We start from the raw sequence: 22,439 nt of genomic DNA, 5'->3' as shown, positions 1-22,439 counted from the left end.
ATAACCAGCACACACTGAGGTGAAGCTGAGGTCTGGGTGGGGGTGGGATTGGGCAAGAGGCTGGAGCAAAACATGTTGGTCAGGGCCAGGCCCAGGGGGCTTTCCAAGCAGAAACCCAGAGTGAAACCCAAGCTGTGATCCATTCCAGAAGGAGGCCCGGTTCTCAGGGATCCATGAACTGGAAGAGGTCGCCAAATCCCTAGGGGTCAGGGCTTGGGCCAGCACCCCAGGGAGGGTGGCTCTGGGTGGGGGAGAACCACAAGACGCAGCACCCAGCCTCCCCCACCGGGGCCAGCCCCTCCCTCCCTCAGGGCCTCCTAACTCATCCTTTATACACAGTTGTAACGCCCAAGGTGAGGTGCTGGGAAAGACCTGGGGAGGCGGGCAGGGGTGAGGGGGTCCCAGCACGACAGCAAGACGTCCCGCTGCCTAGTGAGCACCAGTGGGGGCCTCTGAGGTCAGGGGCACAGGGCTAGGAGAGCCCAGGTTTGGGTTCTCCTTCATGAGGCAGAAAATCCTGATGCTTCCAAAGTGCCCACAGGGAAGCAGGGTGTTGGTCTGCAGAGTGCCCCCATGTCTGAGCCTTGAGCCCTGGAGGGTGGCATCTTTGGGGTCCCTGGGGGATGGGGGCACAAGATGGAGGCTGAGCTGGTGGGGTGGGCAGGTCTCTCCTCAGCCCTCATTTTAGCCCCGGAGGAAAGGGGAGAAGACTGAGGCCTGAGGGGCGGGCCTTGCTCCAGCGGAGGTGGGGGCTGGCCTGGAACTCCCTGGGCCCCAGCACGTGGACGGGGTGCACACCAGTTCCCCAGCCGTTATGGGGTTCAGCTCCCCCCTGGGGCCTGGAGACTTGGCTTCCCCTCTCTTTCCCGCCCCTCATCTCCTGGACACGGATGTCCAGGGCCCTTTCTGGCTGTGCCTCCCTGATCACACTTCTGGCCAGCCCAGCACAATGCCTGTTCCTTCCCTGGGCCTTCGCTCTAGCAGTCCCTGCATCCTGGCCTCTGCCTGACCAGGAAAGTTGGGGAGAGAGGGGCCATTGTTCCACCCTGACCCCGCTGACCTCTCTGTCCCTGCTTCCTCTGCCTCCCGGGCTGGCCCTGGCCCAGGAATGCACTCTGGTTCCTGGTTGAGCAATGTCACTGTGGTTTGGGGGTCCGGTGGGGGTGGTGGGAGGTGACCGCAGCCCTCCCCACCCCCCAAGGGTGCCCCAGTAGCCCCTCCAGATCAGGCTGGCAGGGGCTTCGGACAGGGGGGCCTGGCAGGCTCTGTGCAGTGTGGGCACGTGCCTCAGTTTCTCTGCTGTGCCAGAAGGGGTAAAGAGACCTGGGGAGGGCAAAGCTCAGCTGGAAAGGAAGCTGGGAGAATGTGGGGGCTCTGGGGGTGGGAGTCCAGCCCCTGCACCCTGGGCCTTGCTGAGTCTTGTCAAAGGGGGCACCTCGGGGAGCCCCCACTCTCCCAGCCACCTCCCAGCTGGGCACCCTGAGGCTTGGGCAGGGCAGGGTGCAGGCCGGTGCCCCCAGGAGAGGAGGTGCTGTCAGCTCAGGAAGAGGGAAGCAGACATTCCACCAGGGATGGGCAGAGATGCAGGTGGAAGGGAAGCCCGCTCCCTGAGGCCCAGTGGCATTTCTGGGACAGCAGGCCCCGGGGGTGGACAGTCCGGTGGGCACTGTGTGCCAAGGGCTGGACGCAGGCCCTGTCTTCATTCCCCACACAGAAGTCTTGTCCTGGGTATTTGGTGTTCCAGTCGCCTCCCCTGAGCAGGCAGGGAAGCCAAGTCCCCTCTTGGTCACCCCTGGCCACCCCCCCTGCCCTGGCTTCAGCTGAGCTGGGACTTGAACTCGGGTCCTGATTGACATTGCCTTGGGTCCCCCTGTGTCTGCCTCTGGTCCCCTTCAGCCCCAGTGTCCTCTGGCTCTGAGGATGCTGCGGTGAGCTGCGGCTGGGCGGGGCCCCAGGAAGAGGAGGTGAGTTGGGGTTCTGCCCTGGCCCTCTGCCCCACTGAGCCTGATCCAGGGGAGGGTCCTGGGAGCCCCGCACCCCAGCTTCCCCTGGGAAGCCAAGCAGGCACCAAGTCCTCACACACACAGGACAGGACAGGGTAGCCCTGGGCGTTGGCAACCGGTGGGAGGGGTGATTGTACCGAGGCTTTCAGGGGACAAGCAGTGGGAACAGCAGTGAGGGAGTTAACGGCAGCCGCTGACTCCTCTCTGGCAGGAAAAACTCCCCACAGACACCCTGCTGCCTGGCATCTTGCCAGGGCCAAGACGGGCTGAAAACTGGAAGTCCAGGCGGGTGGCCAGCTCCGCCTCTGAGGTGGGCGCTGGAGGAAGGCAGCAGCCCCGCTGCCAGCCGCCCGTCCACATTCCCACCTGTCCGCCTGGCTGCCCGCTGTTCTCCTGGAAACCTGTCTGTCTATCTATCTGTAATCCTGACTCTGTCCACTTGTCCATCTGACCTTCCTTCTCTGTCCAGCCATCTGGCTGTCAATCCATTTTGTTTGTCTCTGGCTCCAGTCTATTTGTCCATCTGTCCCATCATCTGTGAGCCCATCTGCTCATCTTGTCCATTCATCCACCTGTCTCTCTGTATCTCTCCGCCCACTGGCGTGTGTGCCCACTTACCTCCTCTCTCCCCCTGGGCCACAGAGCCATGGCCCAGGGACACGGAGCCACGGTCAGCATGGTCCTGCTGGGGCTGGGGCTGGCGCTGGCCATCATCGTGCCTATCGTGGTCGTCTCTTGGCACCGTGTCCACTGTGGCCCCCAGGCCTTTGCCCATGCTGCGGTTGCTGCAGACTCTAAGATCTGCTCGGACATTGGACGGTGAGTAGGAAGTGGGTGGGAACTGGGTGGCCCTTGGCGCTGACCCCTCCCAGAGACTTTGTGACCAGTGGCGAGAGTGTGGAGAAGGCACACGTGTGTGCATGTTGCCATGTGGGGGTCGTGTGGGTTTGGGCTCCAGTAAGGAAGCAGCCTCAGAGCCCTTGCACAGACCAGGTAGCAGGTGTGCACAGGGTAACAACAGTGTGGGCAGAGCAGAGGTGGTGTGTGAGGCTGGTCCTAGCTCTGGGGCTTGGGAGGCCCAGCGAGGGCACTGCTACAGTGTTGCTTGTCTGGTCCCGGCCCCTTCAGAGAAGCCCTGGCAGTTTTCCAAGGCTGGGGTCTTTCCCCAGGGACATGGGTGAGGGGGTTCAGGGGCTCCATATGTGAGGACTGCCTGCCGGGACCAGGCTCCCCTCCTGGCCCTGGAAAACTGGCCTCTGATGGCATCATGTCCCCTGCGGCCTCCCCTCTGCGTGTCAAGGCTTGGGGCCAGGCCAGTGGCAGGCAGAGTGACTGATGTTCGGTGGGCCGGGGCAGGGGGGCTGTGGAGAGGGGCCTCAACTGATGTTTCCCAACGCTCTTCCAGGAAGCCCAGCCCACGGGAGGCTTCCGCTGCCTGCCATGACAGGATGCGTAGGACACCCCTCCTGGCCCCTGCCCCACTCTGGGCTTGTGGGAGCCTGGGCTAGCAGCCCCCTCCCTGCCGGCTCAGTCTGCTTCCTGGAATATCTGCCTCAAGGGCCATTGTCAGAATCAGGAGTGCTTTGTAAACCAAAGAGGACTTGTCCCCTCCCTCAGGGCTCCCTCTAGGATGACAGGGACAAGTTGGGGGCAGACTGCTTGGTCTTCCCAGAGGGCTCCCAGGGGCCGGGAGGGGAATGACCCCTCTCAATGCTCTGAGAACTGCAGAGGCGCTGCGCCCCCTGAGCCCATATTTGCAAGGATGCAAACAAGTCGGGGCTTCAGACCCAGAGACCACTGATGGGGACGCGGCCCCCAGGGGTGGGGGGCTGCTGCCACGGATCTGCGAGGGGGTTCCGGGCCTGTTGTGTCTCCCCAAGTCTTTGTTGGGGGTTTTGGAGGGCCGGGGGTTGGGGTCTCTGCTCTGCAACCCTCGCTGGTGAGGTGAGCAGATGTGGTTCCCCCCAAGTGTTTCATGTCCTCGGCGTTCCACTTCCTGTTCTTGTTCTAAGAAACCAGGGGTGGGAGAGAGCCTGGAGCTGCCACAGCTGCTGTGGGACAGAGGCTCACACCATCTGGCAGGGCTGGGGAGATCCTGCAAGGGCCTCCTAGACCCCACCTCCTTCCACCCTGTGAGCTCTGGGTTCTCTCAGTGGGGCTGGGACTCCTGCAGCAGCCAGAGCCCCTGGGGGAGGATCCGGCTCCGAGCCTAGTGTACACACGATAGAAGCACGGTGACAACGAGGCCCGTCCCATCCTGCGTGATGCCAGTGTGTTAGGCTCACGTTCAAACTGGGAGTTCCAAGGCTCCACGTGAGTGCTTGCCTTCTAGGGAGACCAGAGTTAGTGGTGATTTTTAGGCTCTGTGATGTCTGTCTGCTGTGATCACTCGGAAATGCCACGCAGGATCCTGAGCGGAGGGTTCATAGTTCCACTTGACTTAGAGGAAACTAGGCCTGCACAGAAGGGACCAGCTGGGTGTCACAGCATGAGCGGGCCCAGCTGGGACTGTCCTGCTCTGCTGCCCCTGCAGAGGGGGAATCTCTCCGGGGTTGTTGGAGGGTGGAGTCTTCCCAGGGTCCCCACCCTCCGCCCAGGATTCCAGCCTGCCCAGCCCCTGGGCTCGGATTGTAAAGGCCAGAGCTTCAGTGGCCATGTGGGTAGTTGTAGAGGGAGCCGGCGGGGGGCCCAGGGTGCTTGTCCTGTGGGGCCCTGGAGTCAGGGGTGGGGAGGGGCTGGGCCCTGCAGGTTGGGTCTTGTCAGCTGCTTCAGACCCATTCAGGAGTCGGCCTGTGGGTCATGCCCTGGGTGCAGAGGAGAATGGGGACTCTGGACAAGCCTCGGTTTCCCCACCTGTGAAGTGGGGCTCGTGTTGGCACCTCTGTCACGGAGCGCACGCAGCCCAGAGGAGGTGTCCCTGGCCTGTTGTAACAGTGGCTTGGTCTGGATGTGGTCGGCATCTCAACAGGGGACCCTGCTGTGGGGAAGGCTCACGGGATTATGGTGTGATGTCACCCTTCCTCCCCTCCCAGCCCTTGTGACCCTAGTGGCTCTCTGGACTCCCGGTTGGCTCACCGGGAAATTACTGCACTTCCAACCCTCTGGGGTTCAGGAGGAAACAGCCTGTATACCTGGGCATCATGCATACACACGTGTGAGCGTGCGTGTCCGAGTGTGTATGTGACAGCAGCCTTCCAGCTCCTTGGGGACAGGCAGGTGAGAGAAGTGTGACTGCTCTGCACCGCAGCTCTCTGCTGGCCACAACTGGCCCCTTCACAGCTGAGGAGACCCAGGCTCAGGGAGGGTGAGGCACGTGCCTGGTGAGTAGGAACCCCAACCCAGGTGGCCCCGAGCACGTACCATCCTGCCTGTTGACATGACCGTGTTCGTGGTACATGTTGGCAGGCATCGTGGATGCGTGAAGGTGTGTGATGCTTGGCTACCTGCAGCACCTGCCACCTGCCAGCCATTGTCCTGGAGTCACAGTGGTAACCAGATGGTCGAGGCTCTTGCCTTCGTAGTAGGGGGAGATAGACAATAACTCCACACCTAATGCTGAGGGATTGGAAGTGATTATTGGTCATTGTGGGTATCCTCGTCTGTGAAATTTCTGTTAAAATCTTTTGCCCATCTTTCTGTCAAATGTATATCAAATGCATTTTCTGCATTATCAAGACGATCAAACGATTTTTCTCCCTTTAAAAAAGTGCAGTGGGACTTCCCTGGGAGTCCAGTGGTTAAGGCCCCACACTTGCAATACAGAGGGCGGGGGTTCGATCCCTGGATGGGGAACTAAGATCTCATGTGCCGCGGGTGTCACGGCCAAAAAAAAAAAAAATGCAATAAATGTTAAACTGCCCTTGCATTCCTGGAAGGAGCCCAGCTTGTTCATGATTTAATATCATTTTTATTTATCCCTAAGTTTGATTTGCTAATATTTTGTTTAGGATTTTTTTCTTCATATTCATGAGAGGTACTGGTCTGTAATTTTCCTTTCTTCTCATGTCCTTGTCAGGTGTACAATGGTCTCATAAAAAGAGCTAGGAAATGTCCTCTCCTTTTCCATAGTCTGCAAGAACAGGTTTTGTGTTGTTGTTGTTTCTTGTTCTTAAGATTGGTGTTATTTCCTCCTTAAACGTTTGGAAGAATTTACTGGTTAATCTTCTGAGCCTGAGTTCTTTGTGTGCATGTGAAGGTTTTAAATAACAGATTCTGTTTCTTTAACAAGTATAAGACTTTCAAGTTTTTATTTTTTCTTGAGTCAGTTTTGGTAAGTTCTTTCCAAGGAATTTGTCCAGTTTGTGCAAGTTGTCATGTGTTGGCATATAATTGTTTATAACGTCCTCTCATTATTATCCTCTTAATGTCCAGAGTCTGTAATGAGGCCCCTTTTTCTTTTTCTTTTTTTTTAGATGTTGGGGGTAGTTTATTAATTAATTTATTTATTTTTGCTGTGTTGGGTCTTAGTTTCTGTGCGAGGGCTTTCTCTAGTTGTGGCAAGCGGGGGCCACTCTTCATCGTGGTGCACGGGCCTCTCACTATCGCGGCCTCTCTGTGGCGGAGCACAGGCTCCAGACGCGCAGGCTCAGTAGTTGTGGCTCACGGGCCTAGTTGCTACACAGCATGTGGGATCCTCCCAGACCAGGGCTCAAACCCGTGTCCCCTGCATTAGCAGGCAGATTCTCAACTACTGCGCCACCAGGGAAGCCCCCATTTTTCATTCTTGATATTGGTAACTAGCGTTTTCTCTTATCATTCTTGATCAGTCTTGATAAGGGTTTTATCAATTTTATTGTATTTTGGAAGAACCAACTTTTGGCTTTGTTGATTTTCTTTATGATGCATTTATTTCCTCTTTCATTAGTTTCTACTTTTATCTTGGCTCTTTTCTCCTCCTTCCATTGAGTTTAAGTTGCTTTTTAAAAAATATTCATCTTGAGATACATTTTGGGAAAAACAAATTATAAGGTGGATACATAGATGATTGATCTTTAAAGTCTTTTCTAGTACATGCACTTAAAGCTATAATTTTCCCTCAAAGTTTGGCTTAGCTGCATTCCACAAGTTTTTTGTTGTTCTTCCCCTAAATGTTCATATTTTTATTTTGAAAAAGTTTTACACCCACAGAAAAATGGAAAGAATACCCATATACACTTCACTTAGATTCACCAGTTGTTCATACTTTGCCACATTGTCTCGCTGTCTCTTTCTCGTGCTCTCTCACTCTCCATATATCTATCTTTCCACATATTTGGAAAATAAGTTGCATTTATCATGACACTTTATCCCTAAATATTTCAAACATGTATCTATTAAGAATAAGATTATTCTCCTATATAACCTTAATACCATTATCACACTCAAGAAATTTAACCTTGGTAAAATTATAGTACCTAATACCTAGTCCAATTCAAAAATTTTCCAATTGACCCAATCTATCTTTCTTTCTTTCTTTTCTTTCTTTCTTTCTTTCTTTTTTCTTTCTTCCTTCCTTCCTTCCTTCCTTCCTTTCTTTCTTTTCTCTTTCATCTTTTAATTTGAATTTTATTTCATTTTTTTATACAGCAGGTTCTTATTAGTTATCTATTTCATACATATTAGTGTTTATATGTCAATCCCAATCTCCCAATTCATCCCACCCCCACCCCCAACCCATCTTTCTTTTTAGATCCAGTATCCAGTGATTGTCATGTTTCTCTAGTCTTCTTTAATCTAGAATAATCCCCTGCTTTAAAAAAAAAAAAAAGTTGATATTCTGTGACATTAAAGAAGTCGGTTCAGTTGTATCAGTCTTTCTTTACAACCTTGGTTTGTTTTTATAATTTATTTACGATCAGATTCAGGTTAAACACAATGTAAGATAGGTATTTTGCCTTCCCGTTGTATCACACAAGAGGGAACACAGTGTCAGACCCTCTCATCATTGTGATGCCAAGTTGGATCACTTCATAAAGGTGGTGTCTTCCAGATCTCTCCATTGTACGGGGTACCATTTCCCTATTAAATTAGTAACATAGGGTTTGATACTTTGAGACCAGGCGAATATCCTTTTCTCAAACAACGTTTATCCCATGTTTTAGCATCGATTTTTATCATCGTCTCAACAGATACATTTGTGTTTGCAAAAAGGCGATTTCTAAACTAGTCATTTCTTCACCACTCATTGGCTGGCATTCTTCTGTAAAAAAGATCCCCCTTCCCCAACCCAGATATTCTTGAGTATTACTATTGACTCATGGATTATTTTAGTTCACTATGTCATAATCCATCACTTTACTTTTTCTGATGCTCAAATTGTCACAAATTTGACCAGTGAGAGCCCCTTTAAGCCAGCATCTATGTTCTTTTACAAGAATCCATCAGTCTTAGAGAATTTTCTTGACTTGTACCCAAAATGTTCCAGGATCTATTCGTATATTCCCTCAGACCTGAAATCAGGAATTGGTAGAGAATGGTATTTTAGAAATGAAAATCTGGATGCTAAGAGGGTTCATTATTATTGGGATGCCATTGCTTCTAGGTAGTATCAGTGCATAGAACAAGAAAAAATGTAAAATCTCTGACACCTCCAGTTCAAATCCACTACGATGGGGTCTTCTGCATCTGTCTCCATCCCATCTTGTCTCTGCAACTATGAGAAGTTCCCAGCAATGTCCATATATTTACTTACTTGCTGTATCCCCAGGTACTCACAAAAAAGTTTCAGAATTACTTCAACAATGCACTATGAACAATGAATCTACTAGAGAAAATTCAAGATGTCTTTGCAGAGGTTTTTTTGGTCCTTAAGATATATCCCATGAAAGATGTGCAGTTAATTAAGTTCTTTTTCCTGTGTGATTATGTTAACAGTTCAATATACTATTAGCTTAGTTTTTTTCAATTAAAATTCAATTTTAGTGTTTTCTTTTTCATCCTTTCTGTTTAATTTTCTTTCTGAATACAAGTCAGAACTGTATAAAAAGGTATTCTCAAAAGTCTCACTCTCATCCATATGACCTTTATTCTGTTCCTATTCTCTCTTTTAGAGGAAATCATTTTCATTTGTTTTGGATTTATTTTTCCTGTGTTTCTTTTCTCTTTTTTCAAATGCATATGTGTATGTGTGTATATATATATATTTTTTCTTTTCTTTTTTCTCTTTATTTCTTTTAAAATTATTTGTTTTTTGCAAAATATATCTCTTATTTTCTCTTTCTGATATAATTTTTGATACTGAGAAAGGTTTATATGTTTGTTATAATGGTTATAATTATATTAATCTTTTTTTTTTTTTTTTTTTTTTTTTTGCGGTACGCGCGGGCCTCTCACTGTTGTGGCCTCTCCCATTGCGGAGCACAGGCTTCCGGACGCACAGGCTCGGCAGCCATGGCTCACAGGCCTAGCCGCTCCACGGCATGTGGGATCCTCCTGGACCAGGGCAGAAACCCGCGTCCCCTGCATTGGCAGGCGGACTCTTAACCACTGCGCCACCAGGGAAGCCCCAGCTTAGTCCTTTTTAATTGAGCACTAACGAGCGTGTATAAAGATTGTTAAAACTGTTTAGAAATAATTTGAGGCCTATATGCACAGAAATCTCTGGTGTTCCTATACACCAACAATGAAAAATTAGGAAGAGAAATTAAGGAAACACTCCCATTTACCATTGCAAAAACATATAATACCCAGGAATAAACCTGCCTAATGCGAAAGACTTGTACTCACAAAACTATAAAACACTGATGAAAGAAATCAAAGATGACATAAACAGATGGAGAAATATACCATGTTCTTGGATTGGAAGAATCAATATTGTGAAAATGACTATACTACCCAAAGCAATCTACAGATTCAATGCAATCCCTATCAAACTACCAATGGCATTCTTCACAGAATTAGAACAAAAAATCTTACAATTCGTATGGAAACACAAAAGACCCCAAATAGCCAAAGCAATCTTGAGAAAGAAAAACGGATTTGGAGGAATCAGGCGTCCCAACTTCAAACCATACCACAAAGCTACAGTAATCAAGACAGTATGGTACTGGCACAAAAACAGAAATATAGATCAGTGGTACAGTATAGAATGCCCAGAGATAAACCCACACACATATGGGCACCTAATTTATGACAAAGGAGGCAAGAACATACAATGGAGAAAAGACAGCCGCTTCAATAAGTGGTGCTGGGAAAACTGGACAACTACATGTAAAAGAATGAAATTAGAACACTACCTAACACCATACACAAAAATAAACTCCAAATGGATTAAAGACTTAAATGTAAGACCAGACACTATAAAACTCTTAGAGGAACGGGCTTCCCTGGTGGCACAGTGGTTGAGAGTCCACCTGCCGATGCAGGGGACACGGGTTCATGCTCCGGTCCGGGAAGATCCCACATGCCGCAGAGCGGCTGCGCCCGTGAGCCACGGCCGCTGAGCCTGCGCGTCCAGAGCCTGTGCTCCGCAACAGGAGAGCCCACAACAGTGAGAGGCCCGCGTACCGCAAAAAAAAAAAAAAAAAAAAAAAAAAAAAAAACTTAGAGGAAAACACAGGAAAAACACTCTTTGACATAAACCACAGCAAGATCCTCTTCTGAGGATGTCAGAAGCCCTGCTTGGCCGTTCAGCCTCCTCTTCCAGGACTGGCAGTCGTCTGGAGGGGAAAAGCGGCTCCAAAAGCCAGGCTCCTCTCACTCGGAGGCCTGTATTTCTCTCCTGCTTCTGACACCTTTGAGCAGATGTTTTCTATTTGTCTGGCTTTTCTAGTTGTCTGTGGAAGTTTGGTCTGAATTGTTTAGTCTTTCATTACTAGGATGTCTGCTTTACATGTTAACAGATTATTTTTTTAATAAACCTATGGGAGCAAGGCAGATGCAAGGGACCAGATAGGAGACTGTTACAGTAACCCAGGTGAGAGATGCTGGTGGCTTAGACCAGGGTGGTGGTGTGGTGGAGGAGGTGATGAGAAAGGATTGGAATCTAGGTGTATTTTGGAGGTATAACTAACAGGCAGGATTGGCCATTGGATATGGGGATGAAAGAAAGTGACCAATCAAGGACGACTCTGAGGTTTATAGCCTGAGGGTGAATGGTTGTGTCCTTTTCTAGGATCATGATGACTAACAAAGGAGCAGTTTTGGGGGCAGAGGTGGGAGGGAAGGAAAAAGTGCAGTTTAGGTCATGTCAAGAGTGAAATACCTCTTAGATGCCTAGGGGAGGTAGCCTGTGGATGGCTGGGGATAAGTGCCTGGAGTTTAGGGGAGATCAAATTTGGGGGTCATCAGCACAGAGGTTGCATTTTAAGCCCTGAGCCTGGATCAGCTCATCTGGGGGAGGACATAGATGTACCAGGACCGAGGACTGAGCCTGGGGCTTCTAAGATCTTGAGGTTGGGGTGGTGGGAGGAAAACCGGAGTGTGGTAGGTGGGGGTCCTGAAAGCCTAGTGCGGAGAGCACTTCCGAGGTCAAGTGAGATGCGGCCTTTGTGACGGGAATTTAAATTAGTTTTTTCCAGTTTGTCTTTTTTCTTTGTTTATGGTGTTTTATCCTAATTAAAATGTGCGTTTCTCTGTGCCTGGATGTAGAATCTTAGTTCTTTCATACTTCTGTCTTTGTGCCCTCTTTCCCATTCCAAGATTACCTGTGTCCATGTGGCCCCCATGTGTGCCCACGTGTGGGCCCAGAGCAGGGATACGTGGCTCCGGGGAGGGGTGAGCCCAGCATGGAGTCGTCGGCTCAGTGTGCCTGAGCTGAGAAGGTGCTGGGGTCAGTGGTGGGGGAAGGGGACCCAGGCCCAGCCCCTCTTCGGGCCTTGGTTTCGCATCTGTGACCTTGAGGTGCTGGGGAGGAATCCTGGCCGTGAGGGAAGAGGCAGCCCCCAGTGAGCTGTGCAAGGCTGTGCCCCAGGGAGACGGGCATTTCCTCGGCACAGGCCAGTCTGACCAGCACCTAGGAGCTGAAGGGTTCACCCCTCGCTGCCCATGGACAGGTGGGGAGACTGAGGCCTGAGAACATTCCCACAGACCGTGGGGCCCTGGGAGGGGCTGTGGAACCCATCAGCCCAAGCCCTAAGCCCTGATGGCAGGGCAGGATCCCGGGGTGACTTGAAAAAATCCAGTCTTGAAGGGGTTGGGCCAGTGTGTCCCCAGTGAGATGAGGAGTGGCATCTGCCAGGCGAGGCTCCCGGCGCTGCCGGGAGGAACGGAGGGGCTGGCCTGGGCCTGGTTCTGCCTGTTGTGAATGAGCCGCTGCTGCTGGGAGGACCTAGGGAATAATGGCAGCTGGAGCACTTTGTAAACTGAGAAGAACCTTATATACAGCCAGGGGCAGTGTAAATGGCGTCACAATTTGCAATCTGTAGAGTGCTGTACACCTGTGAGTGGCTGGGCTTGAGGGGGCAGCCCAGTGTGGTCTCAAAACTAACCTGCGGTTTGGTGGCAGCAAGCAGACCACCCACCTGTCCCCACTCCCCAGTGAATGCTGGCAGAGCAGCCCAGGTCAGGAGGCCAGCGCGGGGCAGCCAGGCCACTTACTCTGTGCCGTGTTCCCTAGAGCCATCCTCCAGCAGCACGGCTCACCCGTGGATGCCACCATCGCGGCTCTGGTCTGCACCGGGGTTGTCAACCCCCAGAGCATGGGCCTGGGTGGAGGGGTCATCTTCACTATCTACAATGCGTCCACAGGTGAGTCCATACGGGACGCCCGTGGGGAGGATGGGCTCGTCCACAGGTGCTAACAGTGAGGTCCTTTTAGACCACCTGAGAGTGTGGCCGACCTGCCCTGTCTACCCACGCCCCTTCCTGAGTCTCTTGGTGCCCCCCAACCTCTGCAAAGCCTAAACCCGCGCAGAGGCCAGTTCATGGTAGAGAAACTGAGGTCGAGAGCAGGGCCAGGGCTGTCTGAGGGGGACTGTTGGTGTGCAGTGAGGCCTGGCAGCCACCGGGGTGCCCCTGACACCCCACACGCCCTGCCCAACTCCAGGGAAGGTGGAGGTCATCAACGCCAGGGAGACGGTACCCGCCAGCCACGTCCCAGGTCTGCTGGACCAGTGCAAGCAGGCCCAGCCTCTGGGCACAGGTGAGGCCCTAGAGGGGCCACCCGCTCCCACCCCACCAGACCACTGGGGCTGAGCAGAACCCCCCACCCTGAAGGGGCAGCGCCCCTGATGGACAGCTGAACCACCCTGGCACTGAGGGGTGGCAGCTGGGGATGGGGAGCCCCTGCGGAGGTCCTGACTCCCCGGGTTTTCCCGGGGGAGGGCTCTCTGAGTTGGGAGGGACGATCCAAGCAGAGGGACCACCTCAGCTGAAGGCCCGGAGGGTTCAGTGGAGACAGGTTGGGGGGCTGGGGGTGGGGGGTGGGGATGGGGCCAGTTTTTCTGGGCCCCACAGGCCTGGCCATGGACTTTGTGCAGAGGGAAATGGGGAGGCACAGGAGTGTGAGGGGGGAGGGCCGTGGTCCCAGGTGGGCTCCAGAAGGCTCGCTCTGGCTGCCACGGCTGGGGGGCCAGGCAGCCAAGAGTGGAGTGACAGCCCCCGGGGGCCAAGGGGGGCGGCCCAGGGGCAGGGGCATGACCCCCGTGCCGTGCAGGTGCCCAGTGGATCGGGGTGCCTGGGGAGCTCCGTGGCTACGCTGAGGCCCACCACCGCCACGGCCACCTGCCCTGGGCGCAGCTCTTCAGGCCCACCATCGCGCTGCTCCGGGGGGGCCTCCGCGTGCCCCGCATCCTCAGCCGCTTCCTGCATAGCAGCTACCTGCGCCCTTCTCTGCACGCATCGCCCCTGAGGTGAGCTCCGATGGGGGCCCAGGGCCCCTCCTCAGCTCCTCCTCCAGCCAGCGGATCAACCTTCTGGGGGCCGGGGCCCTGGCTGGCCAATATGTCACTGAGCTATGTCGCAGCTCAGAGACCTCCGGTTCCACGTGGCAGAACCTCATCAGAGGGCTCAGGCCAGAGACAGTTTATGCCAAAGTGATGGGGCTCCCAGGGTGCAGATTTGGGCCCTGCCCTCCCCCCCCACCCACTCTCTCTGGGCTGGCAGGAGGGCTTTGGCCATCCCACTCGCCCACCCGGGCAGCCCACTGACCAGGAGGAATGCCGGGTGTCAGGCCCTGGGTGGACGCTGGCGTGGTGGGGGGGGGGGCGTGTCCTCCCTGGGCCTGGGTGATGAGAGACATGAGGGGTGTCAGCCCCACCCAATCCTGGAGAATCTGCCCCCACGTCCACCACAGCCCCTCAGGACTCCGGACCAGGACTCCCTCCCTGTAGGGTCCCTGCAGAAGTGTGGCTGCCCTCCAGGACCTGGCCTCACCCTGAGGCTGCCCCCCACCCCCAGGCAGCTCTTCTTCAATGGGACAGAACCCCTGAGTCCTCATGACCCACTCCCGTGGCCCGCGCTGGCCGCCACCCTGGAGACCGTGGCTGCGGAAGGCGCAGAGGCCCTCTACACAGGGAGGCTGGGCCAGATGTTGCTGGAGGACGTTGCCAAGGAAGGTCAGCACATGAGGCCCCACAGCCCCGTTCCGCCAGAGAAAGAGGGGTCTGGGCGCCAGGGCTGAGGGTGGGTCCGGCCCTCCCCTCCCCTCCCCTCCCCTCCCCACGCCCTGAGAGGGGGCCAGCTGCTCCCAGGGCTTGGAGAGGTCGTTGCCCAAGTCATGCCCACTGCTGGTCTCAGGGACCTTGCAGTCAAAGCCCCCGAGGAGCAGGACCCTGAGGGTTAGGGCCACGGGACGGGAGCTATCGGTGGCTGCTCCTGGGCCTGGAGTTGGCCACCCTCAGTCTCTCAGAGGCCATCTTGCCTCCCCCACCTTCTCCCACTCTCCCCTCCAACCTGCCCGTCCCTGGCCTCTGTCCACCCATCCCCCAGCCCTGAGGCCACTGCCCACAGGCCCAGCACCACCCCTCTGAGCCTAGAAGGCTAGGGAACGAGGGGGGCCCCCACTGTGTAAACCAAGGTCCCTGGCTGACACTCTGCACCTCGTTTCCCCGTCTGTACATGGAGTCCTCTGTCTCACCCCAGGGAGCCTGCTGACCCCGCAGGACCTGGCATCATTCCGGCCTGAGGTGGTGGACGCCCTGGAGGTGCCCCTGGGAGACTACACCCTGTACTCACCGCCACCGCCTGCAGGGGGCGCGATTCTCAGCTTTGTCCTCAATGTGCTCAAAGGTGAGGCCCCCAGGAGCCAGGGGGTCTGGCGCCCGTGAACTGAATTCCAGGCCCAGCCAGGCTCTGGGTAGCCACTGCCTCCTCCAGCTCAGCCCCCTCCTCAGATGCTGAAGACTGGGCTGAGGAGTGGGCCAGGACGGTGTGTTCTAGAGCTGGCCTCCGGTGTGGCCCACGCCTGGGCTCTGCTGAAGAGTCTGCAGACATCTACCCACTAAGTGCCCCCAGGTGACCCTGGCGCAGGGCACAGGTGCAGTGGCTCTGCAGGTGGTGAGCTGCCGGTCCAGTGTGTGCAGCTAGGGCTGAGGCCCAGCCTATTGCAGCCTGCAAGGGGGTTGTGGGGAGCAGGAGGCATCCTGGCAGCGTCCAGAGATGGGGCTGCCTGATGCAGCCTGTGGCTGCCGTAACAAAGTATCACAAATTACCAAAACCTGGTGGCTCAGACAACAGAAATTTATTCTCTCGTAGTTCTGGAGCCCAGAAGTTCAAAATCAGGGTGCCTGCAGGGCCACATTCCTTCCGGGGGGCCTGGGGGAGAATCTGTTCTTTGCCTCTTCCAGCTTCTGGCGTCTGCCAGCATTCCTAGGCTTGTGGCTGCATCCCTGCAGTTTCAGCCTCCCTCTTCTCTGTGTCTGTTTTATAAGGATATATGTGATTACATTTAGCGCCCACCCGGATAATCCAGGATAGTCCGCTCCTCTCAAGATCCTTAATTTAATCACACATTTGCCATACAAGGTAATATTCACTCTTTTTCCATATAAGGTATTCACAGGTTCTGAGAATTAGGACATGGACAAATCTTTCTCAACCCACTACACAGGATGACCCCCACCTGCGCCCACCCCCTCCCCAGGGTTCAACTTTTCCGCGGAGTCAGTGGCCAGGCCCGAGGGGAGGGTGAACTTGTACCATCACCTCGTGGAGACGCTCAAGTTTGCTAGGGGGCAGAGGTGGCGGCTGTGGGACCCTCGAAGCCACCCGGAGGTCCAGGTGAGGTGCCCTGAGCTGGTGGAGAGCCCCCTTCCCTGCCCCAGGGCTCAGCATGAAGGGAGGGTCAGGCCGACGGGTGCTCTATCCACAGACCCTGAGAGCCTGGCGGGTGAGGCTGGAGGGGTGTGTACATGGTTGGTTCTAGAACCGGATGGCCTGTCAGTGGGCCAGAGCAGGGAGGGTACAGCAGTCTGGGGACTGAAGGGAGCCCCGGAGGGGCAGGTACGGGAAGGCAGTGGTGGCGCTGCATCTCTGACACCCTTAGGGGACCTTCTGCTCTGTGACTCCACCTGGCCTCTCACTGACCCTGTCACCTGTCTGCCCACCCCAGAACGCCTCCCAGGACCTGCTGGGGGAGGCTCTGGCCCAGCACATCCACCAGCAGATCGACACCCGGGGTGACCACCAGCTCAGCCACTACAGCCTGGCCGAGACCTGGAGCCACAGGATGGGCACGGCCCACGTGTCCGTGCTGGGGGAGGATGGCAGCGCTGTGTCTGCCACCAGCACCATCAATACGCCGTACGTGGGGCCGGGGGCAGGCGGGCAGGCCCCACTCCACCCCCTAGACCTCAGCCCTCCACCCCCAGCCTGGCCTCCCAGCACCTCCCTGGCTGTGTCCATCGAATGGTACCTTGTTTTCCCCTCTCCTGTGTCAAAAGGGTCCTACACCCTGACACCTCTGGCCGAAAAGGCTGCTGATGGGGTGGCCCTGAGCCGGGATGAGGACGGGCCTTACAAGCAGGAGGATGCCGTGGTGGGGGACAAGGTGGATCTTTGGGGGCAGGGCCAGGGAGGGAAGAGCAGCTCCAGGATGCTGGGGGACAGCTGCTAAAACGAGGAGCTTCTGGAGCGCTGGGGTGCAGCCCATGTGTGTCGGGAGCCCACGGCCTGCGCCCAGCTCTGCCTCTGTCCACAGCTTTGGAGCCATGGTGTACTCACCGCGCACGGGCATCCTCCTCAACAACGAGCTCCTGGACCTGTGCTGGAGGCACCGGCGGGGCTCCGGAGTCACCCCACCTCCCGGTGAGCACAATGCCCCCGGGCGAGAGGAGGGAAGGCAGGAAGGCCGGGCAGGCCCAGCACAGAGACAGGGATGGAGGGGGTGGCCCCGGGGGGCGCTGGCTCAGAAGCGAGGCTGCACTGATACCTGTCCGGCCTCCAGTTCCAGGTGAGCGGCCCCCTTCATCCATGGTCCCCTCCATCTTGGTCAACGCAGCCCAGGGGTCGAAGCTGGTGATCGGCGGGGCTGGCGGGGAGCTCATCATCTCTGCTGTGGCCCAGGTGAGTCTGGGGGCTCCTGGATGGAACGTGCCCTTGCTGGGCGGCCCTGTTGTCCTCATGTCCTAGGAGGGGCTGGGGAGGGTGGCTGGTGCCCCTCCCTCCCTCCCTGCATCCTTCTCTCCCCAAACAGGCCATCATGAACAAGCTGTGGCTGGGCCTTGACCTGCAAGCTGCCATTGCAGCCCCCATCCTGCACGTGGACAGCAAGGGCCGGGTAGAGTACGAGCCCAGCTTCAGCCAGGTGAGGCCGTGGGCCGAGAGACCGCCAGACAGACGCCTCAGCGCTTGCCTTCAGAGCCCCTGGTGGGGCCTCAGCTTTTGAGTGTGCCCGGTGCACTTTGGCTTTGGGGGCCACCAGGAGTTGAGAAGCTCCATGGGGGAGGCAACAGGCAGCTGGTCTCCCCGGCAGGGGACAGGGTGTTGTTCACACGACTCCCAGAACGAGCTCCCCTGCACCTTGGGCCCTCCTCTTTCTGGGCCATTCTATCCGGAAGCTACTTTCCCCGGCTGAGGCCTCTCGGACCCTCCCTCATGGTGATCTGCTTCCTTGTGCGATCTGCAGCTTTTATCTGCCGGTTTATTTCTCAAGGAGTCTATTATTCCTGGGAGTCTGCAGAGGGATTTCCCTCCATGGCACTGGGTTCTTGGTTCCCCACACAAGCAGGCCCAGGAGCTGAATTCTCTTGTGGGACTCCCAGCCCCTCCCCTCCTCCTGGGCAGATGGCTGGCCTCCTTGGAAGGTCTCTGGGCTGGCAGATGCCCTCACTAGGACCCACTTTAAAGGACTAGCAGCTTTTCAAGACTCCAAACTTCATGTCCAGGGTCCATTCAAGCAGCTGGGGTTCCAGGTCATCAAAGCTGCCTTTCCTGTTATGAGCTTCTCTGGTCTCAAGGCCGCCTCCCAGGGCCCTTGGAATTTTGAGGACCACAGAGTGAGGGGCCTTGAGTCCAAGGGGGTGTGTAGTCCTGAGAACCTTGGTCTTTGGGCCTGGAGACTAAGGACCTCAGCCCGTCAGGCCCAAACTCTCAGAGTCCGAGGCCCTCCCTCCCAGCCTCCCTCCCTCCCTGTGCAGGGTCCTCCCCGTGGCAGGAGGACTTGATGCTCTCTTAGGCCCTTCTCCTTGACCTTGACTGAAGGTCTTTACTCTGTGAACACCATTCTCCAAGGACCTCAACTCTGAGAATTTGGACCTGACAGCCTGGAATCCAGAGAACCCCGAGCCCACGGCCCTCAGCTCCCTGGAAGGTTAGAGTGTTGGCCACACAGGTCAGGACCTCCCATGGAGAACATCTGAGGCACTCGGTGGAGACCTTGAGTCTCCAAGGGCCCTCAGAGCCAAGGCCCAGGCCTGAGGCCAGGAGGGTCCTTGTTCCTCAGGGCCTTGGAGTTTGGCCACTACGACGCTAAAGAATGGTCTCCGAGGACCACAGGTCCTGCTGTGGCTGTGAGGAGCTAGGCCTTCCAACCTAAGGACACTAGGTAATTAGCACGTCAGGCAGAGACACACCCAAGGCCATAGCGCCTGGAGACCTCGCCGTACCCATGGCTCAGGTCCTGGAGGCCCTGGTCCTGGGGACTGCAGGGCACCTGGAACTGAGGGCCCTGGTGGGTGGGGGTCCTTGGCCTTAAGTGGGAATGCGGGGCCCGAGTAACACAGGTCTCCACGTGCCAGGATCTGTGTGAAGAGCCACAGACTGGCAAGTGTGGGGACCAGGCCCCAAGGCAAGGTACTCGGGCGCTCAGACACCAACACCTGGGCCCTGACGCCCTCCAATTCCCCACACTCACCGTCTCAGACCTGAGCCTTTACAGCCCGTGCTCGTAGTGCCTCACCCTTGGGGACCGCTGGTGCCTGTGGCCTGGGGTCCATGTCCTTGGACTCATGGGTGTTCAGAAGCCTCTAGCTGACTCCTCCACCAGCAGGGCGGGGCCCTGGAGAGTCTGGGACCCCCGTCTTCTCATGCTGGTGTTGAGATGGCAGGTCCTGAGCTGCCAACAGTGCTGGCACCAGGGCCATCCCTCCTGTCCAGGGCAGGAGCCAGATGTTGAGCTGGGCCTTTCTTATGTATGGGTGACCTGGGACCCCAAAGGGCCCAAGCTCTGCCTTCTAGAAGACTTTGCTTTCAAGGTCCTCAAAACGTTGAAAGCTATCTTCTCCACAGAAGCCCTTGGACTCCTTGGTTGTCACGTTGAGGCCCCTGGTGTCCTTGATCCAGGACAGAAGTGAACCTGCATCTCAGCTTCCTTCTAGTCCAGGCGATGTCCTCCTATCATATCCCCTGGAGCCCAGGCTTCTCCTCTGGGGCCTTTGGAGTGGGAGGCCGTAGACTCCATGCCTGCAGACAAGGCTGCGTCCAGCGCCCCTCTGTCCTCTCCCAGACCGCCCCTGCCAGTCCTGCCTCCTCGGCCAGGGTCCTCAGCTCCCTGCCCGGGTCCCAGCCCCTCCATGACCAGCCTTCTCTCCTCTCCAGGAGGTGAAGAAGGGGCTCCAGTACCGGGGCCAGAGCCAGACCGAGAGGCCCGTTTTCCTGAACGTGGTCCAGGCCGTGTCCCAGGACGGGGCCTGCGTGTACGCCGCAGCGGACCCCAGGAAGGGTGGGGAGCCCTCAGGCTACTAAAGAGGCTCCTCCCTCCCCAGAGCTGGGATCCCACCCAGCACACGTCCAGGCTAGCCTGGTCCGGCAGAATCTGGACCCCTTGGCTGGACGGTCAGCCTGGGGCTTCAAGAGGTGGGGACAGCCCAGCAGATGGACGGCTGTGGGGGCCGAGCCCTGCCCTCCCAGAGCCCCTGTGGCCCTGCCCTGACCCCTCCAACCTCCCCAGGCCTCTCACCCAGGACTGGGCCCCCGCTCCCCGAAACCCCATTCCCCACCTGTGTATCTTCCAGTCCAAGATTAAAGAAAAGGCTGCACCACGCCTGATTCAGGGTCGAGGTGGGGAGGGGACCTTCAGAAAGCACGTGCAGTGAGCTGCAGCCCTCCACACACACCACCACGGAGCCAGGGAAACCAGACACGGGCTGGGCCTTCTCCAGGCCACCCCTGGACACTTGCTGGGGCTCCGCACACGCCTTTGGGAGGAAGGCAGGGGTGTGGCCTGGGGGCACCTGTCCCTGGCTCCTGGGGGCCCTTGGCTCAGGCCCGTCCTGGAGCTTGTCCTCCGTGCCAGGAAAAGGCTGGATGAAGCGAGACCTAAGCCCTCCCCAGCCCCCAACTCCAACATGTTCTCACCCTCAGCACTGTTGATGTTTTGGGTGAGTCATTCTTCGCGGGGGTGCTGTCCACGCACTGTAGGCGGTGGAGCAGCAGCCCTGGCCTCCCCTTGCTAGGTGCAGGGTCACCCCACCCCCACGGCCAGTCACCAAACCACCCCCGATTGAGACCCGCGAGCCCCCAGCCACCGTGGATGGCTCTGCCAGCTCCTGAGTGCGCCACCCTCCCTGGGGGGTCCTGCCCCATGCCGAGTCCTGGGAGCACTGGGAGTTCCTGTTTCACCCCAAACATCCCACAGGGGTGTACCTCCGCCTGGAAGGGCGCCACTACAGATCCATCACCTCCCATTCTGCCTGGAGTTCAGCCGCACAGGACGGGTTGGGTGTTGCTCCTGTGCCTGCTGGGACAGAGCACTACACACCGAGGGCCTTCAGACAACAGACACCCTCACCGCAGTGCCTCCCAGCTGCATCCCCAGAGCATGAGAACGGTGTCCCTGCACTCCTGACTCACCCTCTGCCATCCCTGGGACCCTCACCGTCCCCTGGAGCCTCAGTTACCACTTGTGAACTGATGGGTCCCCGCCCAGGCTCTAGCCCAGGTTTCTGGACCATCAGACTCACATACCCACTCACCCGCCCACCTCCCACCTCCAGAGCACCTGGGATCCACAGGCACCTCGGACTCAATACACCCAACCAGAAGCCAGCTCTGAGGCAGCCGGAAGTTCTCTGGTGCCCCCCTCTCCCCCCTCCATGATAGTCACCCAGTCCTCTCCCTCCATATGTGTGGCTTGGCCTTGGTTCCATCCCTTCATCCCTTTCTGCCTCCTTGCCGCTGCCACAGCCTCGATCCACTCCCTACTCGTGACAGTGATGAGCCTTGGAAAATGCATACCTGATCCTGCCATGAGGCCACACAGAGCCCTCCTTGGCTTCTGGGGGCCCCTGGAGGAAGCCCATTCCTCTTGCTCCCTGCTCATCCCACCCTAGGTTACTTGCCTGGCCCCTGCCCACATCCCTCTTGGACCACAAGTAATGCCAACCAAGATGCATTCCCAGCCCAGTTAGCGACTCTTACAGCCTCTTTAAACATCTTGTTACACAGAGGAAATCAAAGCGGTATCTTCAAAATAACATTCACATCAATACAGATCAGCCCCCACAGAATATAGCTAAAGCAGGGCTCAGAGGAAAATATATTGCCTTAAATAGTTACATTAATAATAATCAAAACAAAATATCTAACATACCAAGTTAGTAAAAGAACAACCAGAACAGTAAGGAAGGCAAGAGGAAGAATTTAGTAACAACTGAAGCAGAAATTGATAAACTTGAAGTCAGAAGAACAGATCTTTGAAAAAGATATATAAGCTATTAGCTAGCCAATTAGTAAAAATGAAGGACGTGTAAATACACACAAAAAAGAAATGAGAACGGGGAAATAACCTAAGCTATAGAGGAAGTTAGAAGTACTAGAAAAGATTACTCATTTTAATAAAAATACATTTGGAAACTTGACAAAATAACTTTCTTTCTAGGATGATGTAAGTAGAATTGCGATACTTAACACACACTAAAAACATTGGCACTTATCTGAAATTCAGATTTAATTGGGCAGGCTTTATTTTTACTTGCTAAATCTGGCAAGCTTAAGTATAAATGACAAACGGGTCCAAGAAAGAGCAAAGGTCTAGACATGTCAGTGATCACAAAAAAAAACTGAGAACGTGGCAGGAACACTGGTCTATCTCAAATGCCCTTCTGGAAAGTTTCCCAGGCGAAGTGCGTCCTGCCGTTAGGA

General features: G+C 55.6%; 1 protein-coding gene across 3 annotated transcripts; it reads left to right on the top strand.

The window, feature by feature from the left end:
* Nucleotides 1–20: 20 nt before the first annotated feature.
* GGT5 (gamma-glutamyltransferase 5) lies at nucleotides 21–20,662 on the top strand. 3 transcript variants are annotated; one of them, XM_067700081.1, is made up of 15 exons: nucleotides 21–1,964; nucleotides 2,215–2,313; nucleotides 2,646–2,822; nucleotides 12,538–12,668; nucleotides 12,967–13,062; nucleotides 13,576–13,771; nucleotides 14,319–14,476; nucleotides 15,003–15,149; nucleotides 16,003–16,139; nucleotides 16,471–16,661; nucleotides 17,059–17,165; nucleotides 17,305–17,423; nucleotides 17,554–17,664; nucleotides 18,591–18,669; nucleotides 19,896–20,662. In XM_067700081.1, the coding sequence occupies exons 3-15, from the start codon at nucleotides 2,650–2,652 to the stop codon at nucleotides 20,390–20,392; spliced, it is 2,142 nt and encodes a 713-aa protein (XP_067556182.1). In that variant the 5' UTR covers nucleotides 21–1,964; nucleotides 2,215–2,313; nucleotides 2,646–2,649; the 3' UTR covers nucleotides 20,393–20,662. The 3 variants fall into 3 exon arrangements, 2 of the variants coding, with proteins under 2 accessions (XP_067556182.1, XP_067556183.1); XR_010933193.1 differs by having other exon boundaries at nucleotides 21–2,822; nucleotides 18,591–18,903; nucleotides 19,896–20,029; XM_067700082.1 differs by lacking the exon at nucleotides 18,591–18,669 and having other exon boundaries at nucleotides 21–2,822; nucleotides 19,896–20,188.
* Nucleotides 20,663–22,439: the final 1,777 nt, after the last annotated feature.

Source organism: Pseudorca crassidens, chromosome 12 (genome assembly GCF_039906515.1).
Source record: "Pseudorca crassidens isolate mPseCra1 chromosome 12, mPseCra1.hap1, whole genome shotgun sequence".
NCBI classification, from domain to species: Eukaryota; Metazoa; Chordata; class Mammalia; order Artiodactyla; family Delphinidae; genus Pseudorca; species Pseudorca crassidens.
Note: the sequence above shows the minus strand (reverse complement) of the source record. Positions and strands in the feature narration are given on the sequence as shown.

What these genes read in the sequence shown, in the direction of transcription:
- GGT5 (XM_067700081.1), top strand. Translation starts at nt 2,650, where the DNA reads ATGGCCCAGGGACACGGAGCCACGGTCAGCATGGTCCTGCTGGGGCTG. An exon ending in GAAGCCACCCGGAGGTCCAG is followed by an intron (nt 16,140 to 16,470) that starts GTGAGGTGCCCT and finishes TGCCCACCCCAG; the next exon opens with AACGCCTCCCAGGACCTGCT. An exon ending in CGGAGTCACCCCACCTCCCG is followed by an intron (nt 17,166 to 17,304) that starts GTGAGCACAATG and finishes TCCGGCCTCCAG; the next exon opens with TTCCAGGTGAGCGGCCCCCT.